This window comes from Mirounga leonina, unplaced genomic scaffold (assembly GCF_011800145.1).
Source record: "Mirounga leonina isolate KUSES-001 unplaced genomic scaffold, KU_Mleo_1.0 Mir_125, whole genome shotgun sequence".
Classification (NCBI taxonomy): domain Eukaryota; kingdom Metazoa; phylum Chordata; class Mammalia; order Carnivora; family Phocidae; genus Mirounga; species Mirounga leonina.
This window is the reverse complement of record NW_023270305.1, coordinates 28542125-28559712: the sequence shown is the minus strand read 5'-3', so window position 1 is coordinate 28559712 and position 17588 is coordinate 28542125. Positions and strand designations below refer to the sequence as shown.

General features: G+C 39.8%; 1 protein-coding gene across 1 annotated transcript in view; it reads right to left on the bottom strand.

Annotated features, from left to right (window-relative positions):
- The window catches only part of ACOXL (acyl-CoA oxidase like), a 322912-nt gene that overhangs the window by 8586 nt on the left and 296738 nt on the right, over positions 1–17588 (bottom strand). The window contains exon 17 of the mRNA XM_035001042.1: positions 17361–17462. Coding sequence (XP_034856933.1) covers positions 17361–17462 — 102 coding nt within the window. The remainder of the gene's footprint in view (positions 1–17360; positions 17463–17588) is intronic.

The following is a 17588-nucleotide window of genomic DNA, read 5'->3' as shown; positions in this document are numbered from 1 at the left end:
TTCTGATTCATAAAAGGAAAAGTTTTAAAAGAAGAAAAGTGCATATAGCTTTCCCTTTAGAATACAGGAAACCATATAAAAGTATTGGCAATGGAATTAAAGTAACCACAGTGCCGCTCTTGGTAGCATTTTCTACAAAGACATTTACACGAAACTAGAAAGAATATTAAATTAGGTGGTTATAATAAACCTTCACTATTAGCGTCACACCTTTTCATACAAAAGAATACGGTATTTTAATCAACTGATAGTTCAACCTTGTAAATACAGACCCAAAGAACTGTGAGCATACCCAAGAAGGAATCATTTTCAGTCCAAAATTTTTTTCAAGAAGCAGAAGCCCAACAAACTGCCAGAACTAAATGTACAGTAAGAATCCAAGTTATTATGGAGAAATTCTGTGGTAGTCAGTTCCGGAATAATTTTGAATTTGATGGACCCAAACAATTTCAAAAGTACTTTGGAAGGACTTCTACTTCTAGTTAGGATGTAGAAAGATTTAAGAGAATTTTGTTCCCACAGTAACAATCAGAAGTTGAACCCAATGGAGAATCAAAGACATCTGTAGTCTAACATCCTCCCACCTCAACTGCTGACAGGACAAAGAAGGCACTATGGGGGTGGGGGTTGGGCTAGGCACAATGACCTTGGTCTAATTAAAGCAGCCCCTGTTCAACTTGACTCTTGGTGGAATCTTAATAAAAGATATAGGTTGAAAAGAAAGAAGTAAACATTTTTATTCTTAGATGTCATGATTGAGTGCTTGGAAAATCTCAGGGAAACTACAAATAAAATACTTGAACTATTAGGTGAGTTAGCGAGCTTACATATACAAGACAATGTACAAAAATTGTGTCTGTACTAAACATGGAACATACATATAGAAATTAAATTTAAAATGTTTCATTTGCAATAGCTTTAAAAAATTAAAAAACACTTTGTGATAAATGTAATGAAATCTGTTCAAGAACTCTATTACTGAAAATTACAAAACACTGCTGGAAGGAATTAAATAAATGAAGAGATATACCATGTTCATGGATTATTAAAATATCAATTCTCCCCAAACTGATATATAGATTTAATGCAATAACAATCAAAATCCTAGCTGCCCCTTTTTTATCCCATGAAATTCACAAGCAAATTCTAAAATATGTATGGAAATACACAGCTTTCAGAATAATAAAAACAGTTTTACAAAGGGATAAAAAATCTGGAAGCCTTACATTTTCTGGTATAAAATTTACTATAATAATCATGACAGAATTAGCAAAATAGGAGACAGGTACATTAGTGGAATAGAATAGAGAGCCCAGAAACAGACCCACACTTATATGGTCAATTTTTTCTTAATAAAGAAGCCAAAATATTTCCATGGATAAAGGATGATCTTTTTAACAAATGTTGCTTGAACACCTGGATAACTATATAAAAAGAAATGAACCTCAACCCCTACCTCTTACTATACTCAGAAATTTATTTGAGATAGGACAGACTGAAATGTAAAGGTAAAAATCATATATCTTCTAGAAGAAAGCATGAGAGAATATCTTTGCAACCTTGGGTTAGGCAAAGATTTCTTAGACAAGGCCCAAGAACACTAACAAAAAATTTTAAGTTGATAATTTTTTTTCATCAAACTTAAAACCTTCAGCTTCTTAAAAGATACTATTAAGAAAATGTAGGGGTGGCTGGGTGGCTCAGTTGGTTAAGCATCTGCCTTTGGCTCAGGTCATGATCCTGGGGTCCTGGGATTGCCTGCATCAGTCTCCCTGCTCAGTGGGGAGTCTGCTTCTCCCTCTCCCTCTGCCCTGCAACTCATGCTCTTTCTCTCTCTCTTTCAAGTAAATAAAATCTTTTTTAAAAAAGAAAATGAATAGGCACAGACTGGGGAAAATCCAAGCACCTGTATCCAGAATGTGTAAGTCTTATAACTCAATATTTAAAGCAACAATAACAGCACACACTTTAAAAATGGGCAAAAGACTAAGACATAGGAATAACCAATAAGCAACTTAAAAGGGTGCCCAACACCATTAAATACCAGGGAAATGAAAATTAATACACAATGAGATATTACTATGCATCCACTAGAATAGGTAAAATTTAAAAGGCTGACACCAAATGTTGGTGAAGATATGGAACAATGGGATCCTCATATGTTGCTGGCAGGGATATAAAACGATACAACTGGGGCTCCTGGGTGGCTCAGTCACTTAAAAGAAAGACTCTTGATTTCAGCTCAGGTCATGATCTCAGGGTTGTGAGCTGAGCTCCACATCGGGCTCCATGCTCAGCAGGGGGTCTGCTTGAAATTCTCTCTCTCTCTCTTCCTCTGCCCCTCACCCCAACATGCATGCACTTTCTCTGAAATGAATAAATAAATGTTTTTTTTTTTTAAGACTTTATTTATTTATTTGAGAGAGAGAGAATGAGAGACAGAGAGCATGAGAGGGAAGAGGGCAGAGGGAGAAGCAGACCCCCTGCTGAGCAGGGAGCCCGACATGGGACTCGATCCCGGGACTCCAGGATCATGACCTGAGCTGAAGGCAGTCGCTTAACCAACTGAGCCACCCAGGCGCCCTGAATAAATAAATCTTTAAAAAATGATATAACCACTTTTAGGGGCACCTGGGTGGCTCAGTCATTAAGCGTCTGCCTTCGGCTCAGGTCATGATCTCAGGGTCCTGGGATCGAGCCCCACATCGGGCTCCCTGCTCCGTGGGAAGCCTGCTTCTCCCTCTCCCAATACCCCCCTGCTTGTGTTCCTTCTCTCGTTGTGTCTCTCTCTGTCAAATAACTAAATAAAATCTTTAAAAAAAAAGGTTTTAAAAAAAACGATATGACCCCTTTTAGAGAACTGTTTATGGTAGTTTCTTAGACAGTTAAATAAATGTCTTCCATACCACTCATTAATCATACTTCTAAGTATTTACCAAAAGAAATGAAAAATATGTCAAAAAAAAAACCTTGCACAGAAATGATCCTGACAGTTTTACTTATAATAACACTGATCCATGATATTATAAATGTCTATAAACAGGAGAATATTGTCTATAAACAATTTTTTAGCACAAATTTTTCTAATGAAAGAAAAAAATTAAAAGTAAGTCTTAAAGTCTTCAGTTATTTTTTCTTCCCACAGTGCATATAAATAAGACATCGTACCTAATATCCATGGAATGATGCAGCTGAGGTCAACTGGGAAGTAACAAGGTCAATTCCTTGAGATTGACATAGCAGAGGCCTAGAGAGATCAATATTTGGGAAGGAGAAGGGGTTGGGAGAGGTGTCTACAATGAAATACCACTCAGAAAAAAAAAAAAAGGAAAGAATGAACTACTGAATATCTCACAAACATCATACTGAGCAAAAGGAGAGTCTATCTGTTTCCATTCCTATGAAGCTCTAGAGCAGGCAAACTGAGCTGTAGTGACAAAGTCAGAACCCTGGGGGGCGAAGGAGAGGGATCAATGGAAACAGGGCTGAGGGAAATTTCTTGGGTGATGGGGTATACATTATGCGATCTACCATTTGATTTGTCAAAACTCACTGAACTAAGTGAACTAAGTACCACTAAGATTTGTGTACTTCAATATATGTAAAGTAGACCTCAATTTTTTTAAATTAAGAGAAAAGGAAAGGAAAAAAGCAATACGGGGAGAACCAACATATAATTGCCCATAGTTTGTTGTGTGTGTCAAGTAAGTAGTAGTGTGTATCACACTATTTTATTTAAATGGTAATATTCAGCACCTAAAAAGTAGGATGAACATAACATTTTTAATGAAAAATTATTTTTCATTAGAAAAACTCAATATATTTTATTTTCCTCATTTTGCCATAAATAGGTTAACTCTTTTCCTGGGAAAATTCCTTGCTTGGGCTTATAGGAATCAGGATTGTATGGTTCTCAGTCCAGCAAGGAGTGGAAAGGATCCTCCAGATAAAGTCAAGTATTGTCACTGGATGAAACAGTTGCAGGCAGACTCTTCAGCATGAGAACAGAGGGACTGGGATGGTTCAAGTGAAAAAAGACTCAACAAATTGAAGATCCAGCGAGGTCACCAATCTGAGTTCAAATGAACTCAGGAAGCTCTCCAGAAAGCATTCTATCAGATACCATTTTTTCCTTCTCAAGAATCAGTCAAAGCTCACTTCCAGGAGGATGGATACACCTTTCCCTATTCTCTCACTAAACACAACTGAAAACCCTGGACATTATATATATATAACAAACATAAGAAGACTGTGAAAGGTGAGGAGAAGACAGACTGTTTAGGGACACTGGGAGTTGAGGAATGACAGTGGTGAAATCTCTGGGTTTCCTTTTTACCTCATGTATCCCACACTCAGAGCTAAAGAAGCTAGCAACCCAGGAACATCAACAGATGCAGACAAAAATCCCAACAAAAGCATGCTCTCTCCAGGCAAAAAAGGGGCAGCCAAGCAAGACAGAAATTTTTAGACAATGACCACCCTTCTCCAGCCAAACACCACAGAAAACCTGTAGCTCCACCACCCATGTCTCTCAAGGCTGACTGTCTGAGTTTAGTCTTCCAGTCTTCTTGCCAGGCTAATGAGGTGTCTGCCATCATGTCAGTGGAGACCACATGGGGAACCTGGACCTGGCAGTAGAGAGGCACTCCTTCCTCTTCCAGATGGAGCACTGTAGAGGAGGTCTAGTGAGAGGAAGGACTTAACCATCACATGGTGATAGCAAAGGCAATACCAGTGTTAATGGAGGCCATGTGGGGAGCAGCAATGAGGCTCTCCTACTCCTCACCACCAGCAAGGTGTCAGTGGAGGCTTAGTTGGCAACTGAAACTTCTGTCCTCACCCAGCAGGAACAAGGAGCTCCCCTTGGATCAGCAGAGGTTGGATGGAGAATTGACTTCTGACCCTGAAGAGCAGTAATGAGGTGGTGTACTCCTTTTCTCCCACTGGAGCATTGGATCGAAAACAGAAGGCTTAAATAAAATCCAAAGTTTCATAATTTAATACCTCAAATATTTAGGTTTCAATAAGAAATCAACTGAAGAAAAAGACAATCAATAGGTGCCAGCACTGAGATAAGAGAAATGCCAGAATTATCCAACAAAGATTTTAAAGCAACCATCATAAAAATGCTTCAACAAGCAGTTATGACCACACTTGAAACAAATGAAAAAAAAAAAAAATCTCAGCAAAGAAATAGGAAATATAAAAAACCAAATAGAAATGTGAGGACTGAAAAATACAATGACCAACATAAAAGCTCAGTGGATAGTCTCAACAGCAGAATGTACGAAACAGAGGAAAGAACTGGTAAATTGGAAAACAGAACAATAGAAATTACTGACTCTGAACAATGGAGAGAAAATAGACTGAAGGGAAAAAAAAACCAAAACAAAACAGAGGCTCAGGGACCTGTGTGATTAGAACAAAAGATCAAACTTAAGTGTCAGTAGAGTTCTAGAAGGAGAAGAGAAAGAGGGCAGGACTAAAAAGCACTTGATGAAATGACCAAAAAACCCTATTTTGGCCAAAGGACACAAACCAGCCAATTCAAAAAGCTGAGCAAACCTCACCCAGGATAAACTCAAAGGAATCCACACATGGCACATCATAGATGAACTTTTGAAAACTAAAGACCCACCCCTCCAAAAAATCTTGAAAGCAGAGAGAAATAACACACTTTACTTATAAGGGAAAAAACCAATTTGAGTAACAATGGATTTTCATTATAAACCATGGAAGCCAAAAATGCTTCCGGGTGCTGAAAGAAAAGAACCCTCATCCGAGAATCCTATATCCAGTGAAATACTGTCCCTATTTTCAGATGACATGTTTGTCTATGTAGAAAATTCTAAGGGGGAGCACCTCTCGGTTAAGTGTCCAACGACTCTTTGTTTCAGCTCAGGTCATGATATCGAACCCCATGTCAGGCTCTGTGCTCTGCACGGAGTCTGCTTGAGATTCTCTCTCCCTCTCCTGTCCCTCCCATTCGTGCTCCCTCTCTCTAAAATAAATAAATAAATAAATCTTTTTAAAAAAGAGAAATTTCCAAGGAATTTGCAAGAACTCCTAGAATTAATAAGTAAGTTCAGCAAGATTGTAAGATATAAGATCAATAGATAAAAATCAATCATTTTTCCACATACTAGTGATGGACATGTGGACATTTAAAATCACATATGCAGTACCATTTACAAATATGCCCAACTGATTCTAGTTAAAGGTTTTAAAGCAAGTCAGTGGAGGAAATATAACCTTTCAACAAACTGTTCCTGGAGCAATTGGACATTTTGACCAAAAAAGTGGATCTCAACCTAAGTCTTCTACCTTATACAAAAATTAACTCAAAATGGATCGTGGACTGATATGTAAAATTTAGAAGTAAAAAACATTTAGAAAAAACCTATAGTATAAGGTCTTCAGGACCTCGGGATAGGTGAAAAGTTCTGAGACGTGGCATCAAACGCACAAAAGGAAAACTGATAGACTGGATTTCATCAAAATTAAGAACTTTTACTCTGGAAAAAGGCCATGTTAAGAAGATGGAAGGACAAGCCAGGTGGAAATATTTACAAGCTATGTATCTGACAAAGGACTAGTATCTAGAATATATAAAGAACTTTAAAAACTCAACAGTTAAAAAAACCCCAAACAATCCAATTAGAACATGGGCAAGAGATGCCACAGCAGACATTTCAACAAGGAGGATATACAAGTGGCACATATGCACATGAAACAGTGTCCAACATCATTATCCATTAGGGAAATGTAATTTAAAACCACAATTAAATATTACTGCATACCTATCAGAGCAGCTAAAATAGCAAATAGTGACACCACCAAATGCCGGTGAGGACACGAAGAAACTCCTGCATTGCTGGTGGGAATGTTAAATGTTACAGCCACTTTGAAAAAACAGTTTTGGCAATTTCTTAAAAAAAAAAAATCAACATGTACCCACCATTTGACCCAGCAAACGCATTCTTGGGTATTTACTCTAGAGAAATTAAAACCTATATTCATACTGAAACCTATACACGAATGTTTATAACAGCTTTATTCCTTTTTTTTTTTTTTTTTTAAAGATTTACTTATTTAACACAGAGAGAGAGACAGCTAGAGAGGAAACACAAGCAGGGGGAGTGGAAGAGGGAGAAGCAGGCTCCTGGCTGAGCAGGGAGCCCGATGCGGGGCTCGATCTCAGGACCCTGGGATCATGACCTGAGCCGAAGGCAGACGCTTAACGACTGAGCCACCCAGGCACCCCAACAGCTTTATTCCTAATAGTCAAAATTGGAAGAAGACCAGATATCTTTCAATGAGTGAATGGTTTAACAACCTGTGCTACCATTCTGCATGGAGCACTGGGTGTTATGCGCAAACAATGAATCATGGAACACTACATCTAAAACTAATGATGTAATGTTTGGGGATTAACATAAGAATAAAAAAAACAAAAAACCCCCCAAAAAACAAAAAACAACCTGTGCTACATTCACTCCATGGAGTACTACTTTACAATAAAAAGAAACAGACCACTGACACATGCAACAACTTGGATGGATTTCTAGGAAATGATGCTGGGTGGAAAAAGCCAGTCCCAAAAGGTTGCGTATTATGTGATCCCATTTACACAACATCTTGGATGACAGAATTATAGAAATGGAGAACAGATTCATGTTTGCTAACGATTATAAGGGAGGCAAGGGAAGGAAGAGGGCATGGCTATAAAATAGCCACTGGAGGAACCTCTGTGGTGATGAAAAAGCTTGGTATATTTACTTTATCTATGTCAAAATCCTGCTGTGATATTGTAATATAGTTCTGCAGCTGATACCATTGGGGGAAACTAGGTAAAAGGATAGGAAATCTCTCTGTATTATTTCTTACAAGTGCATGTGGATCTATGATTCTCTCAAAATAAAAAGCTTAGTTACCCTCCCCGACCATAGCATAAATTTCAGATTAAGTATTTTGTTGTTGTTGTTGTTGTTGTTTTTAGAATTTATTTATTTGACAGAGAGAGACACAGCGAGAGAGGGAACACAAGCAGGGGGAGTGGGAGAGGGAGAAGCAGACTTCCTGCTGAGCAGGGACCCCGATGCGGGGCTCGATCCCAGGACCCTGCGATCACGACCTGAGCAGAAGGCAGATGCTTAACGACTGAGCCACCCAGGTGCTCTCAGATTAGGTTTTAACAAAAGGTTTTATATAAACACAACAGAAGATTCTTTTTATTCTTTTTGGTTGGAGCATAATGTACACGCAGAGATACAAATAATAAGTATGTTCTAGCTTGCTAAATTATCACAAAATGAACATACTCATGTAACCATCATCCAGATCAAGAAATAGATCACCTGTATCCCAAAAGAGCCTGCAAAAAGTCACACATTTGAGCTGGATATTTTTCTTACATTGTCTCAGCAATAGCCAATTTGGTTATAGAATTAATGCCTGGTAGTTCTGTGATGTAAATGACCAGCTATCCAGGGAAGGAGCATACAGAAGAATATTGGTTTTTATAGACCCACAGGTTCTCACAAGTGAGTCCTGTCCATTGTCTGTGCTTTAAAATGGGGGCCACCCCACTTACTGTCTTTGTATAGTTACTAAGTACCAAGTGCTCTGGGTCCCCCGGCAGATAGAATAAGTAGAGAAGGCCACAGCAGTATCTAGCCTCTAAAATCAAAGGAAAAAGTAACTTAGCATCAGAAAAAAGAAAAGCAACTAAAAACACATTTTATTTTGTAAAAAATATTCATTTCTAGCTGGAATATTAATTTCTACCAAAATGGATATAGTAGGGATCATTCCTGTTTTAAGTTCAGTAATTCATTTGAATTTTATTATTATGGAATCATAATAAAACCCACCTTGTCCTTAACTGCAACAAGGTCTACCCTAATCAGTTTAGACACAGCTAAATTCCATCTCCTGAAAGGTCTTTTTGGTGTAACACAGCTACTCTTAGGAACAAATTTCACCAGCGGGAAATTCTTGCTGTGCATCCTGGGGTTAGGGGATGAACCCAGAGACTTTCATGGAGGATGCCCCAATTACCCAGCATTTCAAGGATCACCCCAAGGAGCTCAGGATAATGCAGCTGTCAGAAGAACTCAGAGGCTGGAGCTCAGGAACACAAGTTGCTCTCTCCTGTGGTTCTAACAGGTTATCCTTGAATGAAGGAAATGGAATGATCCCGGTGCATTCTCCAGATACACAAAGCTGTACTATGGGGCAAAGCATGAGGGGTGACCAGGTGGTTGCCATGCGGAAACCAGGATGGCAGGAGTGGTGACCTCAGGGTCCCTGGCCAAACAGAAGAAATCAAATCCCACTTATATTTTCTTAATCTCAGTTGAGTGGCCTACATTTATAGGTTCAACAACATATTTTATGCTGCTGAAGAACAGGTTTGGCCAGGGGTAAAGGGGAGGGGGAAGAGAAAAGAGATTTCCCACTTTCTTAGTGGCACTCTGTTGGTATTGCTATTTTTCTTCTCTCTCTCTTTGAGTCTCTCCTTCTTGGGTCTGGAAAGAGAAGGTGGACCAGGACGCATTCATATTCTAGTTGGTCCCTGCTCTCTCCTGGAGGTGAACCAGGGGGTCCTACAGAAGTGAAAGGAAGATTAAAAACAGTTCTGGGGATGCTTTCAAATCTATGAAGACTTTAAGATTTTATTTTATTTATTTATTTGAGAGAGAGAGAATGAGAGACAGAGAGCACAAGAGGGAAGAGGGTCAGAGGGAGAAGCAGACCCCCTGCTGAGCAGTGAGCCCGATGCTGGACTCGATCCCAGGACTCCAGGATCATGACCTGAGCCGAAGGCAGTCACTTAACCAACTGAGCCACCCAGGCGCCCCCTATGAAGACTTTAAAATTGGACTCAGTTGCATTCCTTGAATGACCACAGCATTGTGCTATCATTTCATAATACCCCAGCTTCTTGCCACCAAACAGAAGATGTCCCTCCCCACCCTGATGGAATGGGTGCTTAGGATTACACCCCACACTAGCTTCTCCACTCAGCCTAAAGGACACAACCAAGTGTCATAACTTCGTCGTTTGCTTGTAGCCAAGTCAGATGGGCCTTGCTGGGTGGGTGGGACAGGGATGAGGGAAACAGATTCCTTCTCAAATTCCTTAAAAAGAAAAGCAAGAGTCTGTGGGTAGTAAATGAGGCCAAGGAACTGAGAAACCCAACCTCTCTTTCCTGGTCCAAGTGTGTTTTTAACATCTTGGGCCTAAAACCCCAGTTCACATTGCATTTGACTCTGGTATCTGAGCATCTCTTAAGTTGCCTTGATCCAGGTGGTTTGGCAAAAGGGAAACAGAATAGGATATCTGAGTGTCCATTAAAAAGAAACCTTTAACAGAAGCAGCATGGGAAGCAGCCCTACTGCATTTGTAGGGGGTGAAGGGCAAGTGTACTCTTTCTAAGCCTCACAAGTTACAGGTATGATGTACATGTTCTTAAAGTTGAGATCTGAGGAGAAAGGCTAACATCCCAACACCAACTTTCCATCTTGGAACTCCTCCCTAAATTTTCTTCCTGTTTTGTTTCTTCTACCCCAAGCCTTTTGGCCACAAGGCAATGACTGAATTTATATTCTACACTTAGTTCAGAATAGCAAATAAGCGTGATCCATCTTCTAAATTCAAAGGAGCCAAGTAGTGTCTTGGCTTTTGGGGTCTGGTGTCGGCCACACTTCTGCACATTCTTACTCCAAGCCACATTTCCTAAGAATAAATTAATATGTATGTGTATGTGGTACGTTCACAGTACTTGAATGACCCATCGATCCGTGGACTTGAACATTCTTCCCCCTTGATGATTCAACCATTTGATTGGCTAAACTGAAACTAAAACCCAAACCTTAGTGGTCGTTATAGACTTGAGCAGATACAGCCTAAGAGGTCACTTGCCATCAACAGTCTCTCCATGGCTTCCTTGCTGCCGCTGGGTCCCTGAGCAGTTCTCCCTCAGGGAGAGAAAGGATAGTTCCTTTCAGTGGAGCACACAAAGGCTCCTAGGGGCTGGGATGTTAGTCCTTCTCCTCTGTTCCTGTGTCCATTTGCTGGCAAGGGTATAGGAGAGGACTGAGACTTGTCCTGGTGAGTCTGGGCTTCACCCTAGCACATCAGTGGGCACGCCACAATGAAAACAGTCTTAAAGGCATGGTGGAATGACTCAGAGGGAATAAGGTGCCAGGCATCTGTTGCTCCAGCAGAAACTGTGCACTTAGGAAGAAACTGACAGGTCATGACTCATATAGGACATTAAGGCAACATTTGGGTGTAATATGATCAAATACTGGGGGGGGGTGTCAAGATTGCTTTGACATGGTCATGATTAGTATTTATTTTCTCTCTTCCTGAATGAATTTTTGGTTTTTAACATTGTTGCTCTTACAGGCAATCTCCCACAGCCTCTGGAAGGTGCAAAGTGTGGCCCTCCTTACCTCTGGGTTGGGTTATGCAGTCCTCCCTGACCTCCCTGCAGATCCTTTATAATATGCTTTCTCACGTGGTTCCATTATTTGGGTTTGGGGCAGGAAATAGAACCTGATTCAACATTTTGCTAAGTATTATTTTCACCACACTGAATAGGGTCTTTTTTGATCTGCAACCCACAGCTGGGCTGTGGTTCTCTTAACACACATAAACTTTAAAGCTTCCCCCTGTGTTGATTTCTTGGCGTGAGCCGACCACGTCTACATGTAGTTGCTTCTTCTTTGTATGTCACCGAGAGTCACTGTTCCAGTGCTGGTGGGCACTGACAGAGCAGGACAGCTGTGCCCAGGAGTTCAGGGAGCAAACGCTTCAATGAGAAAAATGAGGCTACTCTATCTAAAACTGAAATTTACTTTAAGGGCTGGCATAAGAAGTAGAAGACTCAAAGCCATTTGCAATAAAATATATTATTTTAAGAAGTTGAAATTTTTGTTTTGTTTTGTCTTCTTTTTTAAGCAAAATATAGTTGGTTTTAAGGAAGATATACAATTATTAACTTAGATTATTTTGAAAGGCTTGCCTTCTTAAAATGAGCCTTGGCTGATTGTTACTCCTTAATGCTGATAATTATTTGAAGCAAAATAAACACAAACATCTAGGTTAATGAAGAATGAAACAAGATAATGCCTGGACACTAAATTTTCCAAGAGCAAAGCACACAATTATGCAATTGTTCTATACATACCCCTGCAAAAGTACCTAATGAAAAGGGAACAGAAATCTTTTACTTAGGGGCCTTGTTACAATGGAGCCCTGGGGGCACTGCCATGGGACTGCCTTTGAGCCAAGGCCCTACCTACTTTGAGGGCCTAAAGGTGGAGCTGACTCATCTGACAATTCAGACTTTGGGAACCTGAGAGCAACAGTGTCCTAGAGTCCAAAAGCCTCACCTTTACCACTCCTTAAACCAGCAGCAAATCAGCCTTAGACTCCTGATCCATAAAGTGGATTAACAGCTATTCACACTAATGGGTGCTTGTGGGGATTACATAGGATAATGAATGTGGATGAGCTCTGTCAACAATCAAGTTCCAGACAAAAGAGAGGAGCTAGTTGTCACAGCTAGGAAGGGCTGTAGGGGAGATACTTGAGTTTAAAAAGAAAACAAACCCCAACCCAACCCCCTCTCCTGTGGGCTTCAGTTGGACAATGGGGCAATTGTGCTGCCTTTACAATATGTGGATGGATTTTACTCTGTCTGGGACACCAGGCAGGCCTCTGTGAAGCTTTTGAACTCAGGTCTTGTAGTGTTCCATGCAGACAAGCAGGATGATGCTTCATCCACCTCCATTTGGAGTTCGGAGTTCCGGTTTCTACGCTCAGCTAGGATCTTGGGCAGTCGTTTAGCTTTTCTGTTTCTTAGTTTTACTCATTTGTTGAGTGGGGACTGTACCAGCCTTACTTACCTGGAAGATCTTTATGAGAATGAAATTAAATTTTGTTCTCTTTTAGCATAAATGCATGCATTGCTAATTATCATTAGCCTAGAGTTTTAGCATAACTCCTGGGTGTTCTGAAGTTTTATTATTTACAATCAGCCCAGGCTGATTGCTACTCCCTGATGCTTTTTTTTTTCTTAATAAACTTTTATTTTGGAATATTTCTAGATTTAAGGAACAGTTCCAAAGATAACACACAGAGTTCCCACATGTCCTTCACCCAGTTTCTTCTAATTCTTCTCTTAACACCTAATATAACTATGGTCCATTGTAAAAACTAAGAAGTCAATATTGGTACATTAATATTAACATACTATAGATTTATTCGGATTTCACCAGTTTTTCTAGCAGTGTCCTTTTTCTCTTCCAGGACTCAATCCGGGACACCACACTGCTTGTAGTCATCATGTCTCCTTAATCTCCTCTGGTCTGTGTTGGTTTCTTAGTTTTTCCTTGTCTTTCATGCACTGGCAGTTTGAGGAGGACATTGTAGGTCTTATACAGACCGTCCCTCCATCTGGTTCAGTCTGACATTTTTTTCCCCTCATGATTGGATTGGGGTTATGGATTTGGGGAAGAGTGAACTGCTCTTCTCACCATACAATATTACAAGTGCATGTCGTCAACACAACTTATTACTGGTGATATTCACCCTATGCGCTTGGTTAAGGTGGGATCTGCCAGACTGTTCCACTGTAAAGTGACTGTTTTCCCTTTCAATGCTCTGTTCTTTAAAATGAAAGAAAATCACCGAGTCCAACCCACATGGGAAGGGAAGGGGGAAGGGGGAAGAATCTACATACATTAGTAAGAAAGATTGGTCTCTTTTACTCCATTTATGGATCTGTTTAATCATTTATTTATATCATTATGGACTTCTGTTTAATTATTTTACACTTTGGGTTATAATCCAATGCTACATTATTTATTTTTTTGCTCAAATTATTCCAGCTTTGGCCATTAGGAGCTCTTTCAGTTAGCTCCTTCCAGTGTCCCTTTGGCATAACCCCATAATCGTGGGGTATTTTGTTTTTGTTTTCGTTTGGAGCACTTTCTCACTTTCTAGCACTGAAAGATGCTCCAGGCTCATCTTATATATTCATTGCCCCAGTCCTAGAATCAACCATTTCTCCAAGGACTCTGCTTCCTGTTAATGGAAAATGGTATTAGAAACCAAGAACTGGACACTGGGTGTATTTGTTGTTACTAGCTAATGCTGATTTTTATCCAAATAAAATAAATGAAAATGTTTAGAGTCAGAGAAATATGGGTTTTCACTAGCTATGTTACTTTGGGCAAGTTACTTTGCCATGTTGGGTTTCCATTTCCTCATCTGTGTGTAAGGATAATGAAAATGACATACAGGGCTGTTGTGGAGTCAAGTGGTATAACACTGAAGGAACTTCCTGTTTCTGATACTCAAGAGCTAGATTTTTTCCCCTAACCGTTCTGCTGAAAACAACCAAAATTCTTAGAGAAAATATAGGAATCCTCTTCAAAGTATCACTGATCTGTCAAAATAATAATGGCAAAAATTATGGGAAAGTGGGAACCAAAGAAAATAAACAAGTAAAAAAGTTGCATTTACCCTGAAGGCATTTGCTATCTCCAGCAATTTTGAATTTTCACTTGACAGCCTCATGGTGGCTGGGATGGCAGTAGGGGTGATGAGAGTCAAAACCAGGGCCAGCACTAGGCAAGAAATTTAATAGAGACCCTTGCTATAATAAGCTGGATACCAAACAGTTATAACCTTGGGGGAGGGTGAAGAAATTACTGCTCTTATTTGAACTCTCCGAGTCTTACAGGAAACCTCAAGTCTTGAGTTTGGTTTAAGTTGGGTCTTAAACTGAGAGCACCTTCAGATGCTTTATAAGGGGAAGAAGGTGCCTTCAATTTGGCCTTCATGTAAATCTCACAAAACATTTTTTCAGTAACAATGACCAGCACATATTAAAAGATAACTATACACAAATAAGAAATAATAAACAAAAAGAAATAGACTGCTGAAGTCTTAAGATATTGGGATTATTAGCTATAGACTATAAAATAACTATGCTTCAATGCATAAAGAAATCAAAGACAAAATTGAATGTATCTTTAGGGGATAAGAAACTAAAAAGTTATATAGATGATATAAAACAGAAACCAAAAGAATTTTTTTTAAGATAAAAATCCTAACAAACAGGATCAAAAATTTAGGGGATGAATTAACCAGCCCATTAGATGCACCTAAAGAAAGAAAGAATCAGTAAACTTGAAGAGTTATCATGTGAAAGCATCTAGATCAGTTTCAGTAATATTAATCATCCCTGTCCCCTTTTCACCCTCTCACAAGCCCACTCCTGTTAAGCACCTCTAATTGGCCAAGGGTCCCAGACATTTTAGTGAAAAGAAGCTGCTAATAACATTTCTGAAACCTTGAAATCCCTGCAAAGGGGTGCGGTAGAGCATTTGTGCCAGCTACACTACACATTTCCCTCTGGGAATACTGGGAAAGCCCAGAGAAGGGGTGAGTGCTCATGGTCGGCAGCACTGAGATCTGCAAAAGACGGCCTTGAGACGTCCTATAGGTCTCAACAACCCACCTCTAGCCCCACAAAGTTTGTTCCAAAATGTCTGGCTGCTCCCTGCTTATCTCCCAGGCTGCTACGAGTCTCTAGGAAATGAAAAGTGTGCAAAGTTTGTTGCACTAATAGAATACAAAAGCACTTCAATGTTATATGTGAAAGTTGGTGTCTTTTACTCAACATTCTTTTGATGGATTTTTTATCTCATCTACGTCACTGAAATACTTAATCACGTGGATTTAAAATCTTCCTTCATGTAGCTCATTTTTTTTTTTTTTTTAATTAACAGTATTTTTTTTTCCTCTCCCCAAAGTGGGCATTTTCTTTGTGGAACGTAGTCAGTGTCCAAAGATAGCTGCCATCAATTTTTCCTTCCCTATATGTGCATGTTGCTCTTCACAGGGAGAGGTGAAGTCTCTTCTCTTGCCCAAATCTATCCTGGCCTTGGGGCTCCCTTGGGCCAACAGAATGCGGCTGAAGTAACACTGTGTTAACAGTGGGCTGAGCCTTGAGATGACTGGCATCTTCCACTTCCTCCCTGGAAGCCAGTCATGATATAAAACAGTCAGCCCTCCTGACACTACTGTGTTGTGAGGAAGCCCACATCCGGCCACTCCAAAGGAGACAATTGCCCAGCAGCCCCCAGATGATCCTGCCACCCCAGCTGAGGTTACCACCAGGAGAGTGAAGAACCCAGCAGACACCTCAGGCCCCAGGAGACCACCCAGCTGAGCCCCATTCAGATGCAGAATTGTGAGAAATAATAACTAGATGTTCTAAGCCACTAAGTTTTGGGGTCACTTGTTACATAGCAACAGATAACTGAAACATCTTTGCATATGCTTTTCTTCATAATAATTGTTCTCCTGAAAAGGAAAAAGACTCTTCAAGGTTTCTTCAGTGTCCACCTCAGCCTGGCTCCTGCAGATTTCTCCAGGTTTCCACTTGAGATGTCAGCCAAACTGGTCTTCTCGCTGTTTCTTAACATGTCTGTCCCAAGTACTCCCATTTCTATGATTTTACTCACTTCACCAATTCTGTCTGAAGCCTCACCTGCATTACCCCCTCTTCAATCATACCACCACTTTGTTGGAATTTTCCACTCTTGAAGGTCTAGTACAAGAATGACATTCGCTCCTAAGTGATTTCTGTCCTCTGAACTCTGGAATTATTCCCTGGAAAGTCTCTGCTCCCTTGTGTTGTTATTTGCATTTTAAAGTCAGTTTTGTGTCCTCATATATAATAAGCTCCTTTGAATGCAGAGACTGAGCATATACCTGTTTATGTTATAGCATCTAACGGAGGGCCTGGAAGACAGGCCCCTCAGAAAACACTCAGAAAGCGTGTTTTGTAGATGATTATGCTATTTTATATATTTTTTTCTTTCGAGCAGCATTTTGGTGGTGATTCACTGGCTCTATCTTCATTTTCAGGTGTTCTGTCACTTTCACATTGAATTTCCATCACTACTTCTGACCTAAAAATACCACAGGTCTTTTTTTCTGAATATGAAGAATGAGTTAATAGATTTTGGTAAGAAGTAGAAAAATGAAAATCACTTAATACATTTCTTTTTTGCCAAGACAAAGAAAATGCTTTTGATTCCCTCCTCTGCTTTTCATGTCAGAAAGTTCATACACAGTGAATCACTTCCTTGTCACTTAAACTCTGAAGTGTAATATGATCATGGTAGGCAATGAAAACATGTATATGAAGTCCCAAAGGCATAAAAATCCATGAGTGGAAACCGATAAAAGATTGACAGCTGTTTTCTAAGAAAGCAAAGAGCTGACAGCTGATGCACAAAAGGTTTCTTCCGCACACCAGGGACCCTTACCTGACTCCTAATCCTCGTGCTGGCCATGGGAGTCAAAAATTTATGTTCTAGATACCAGGCTCGCTCCTGGAACACCAGCTTGGTTCCATATAACAGACAAAACTAAGGCATGGGGAAAGAGGAGAGAAATGAACAAACAGTAATATATTAGAAAAGGCAAAGTCTAAGGAGGAGGAAGAGAAATAGCATAATATTACATTTCATTAAATCATAAAAGTTAATACTGTC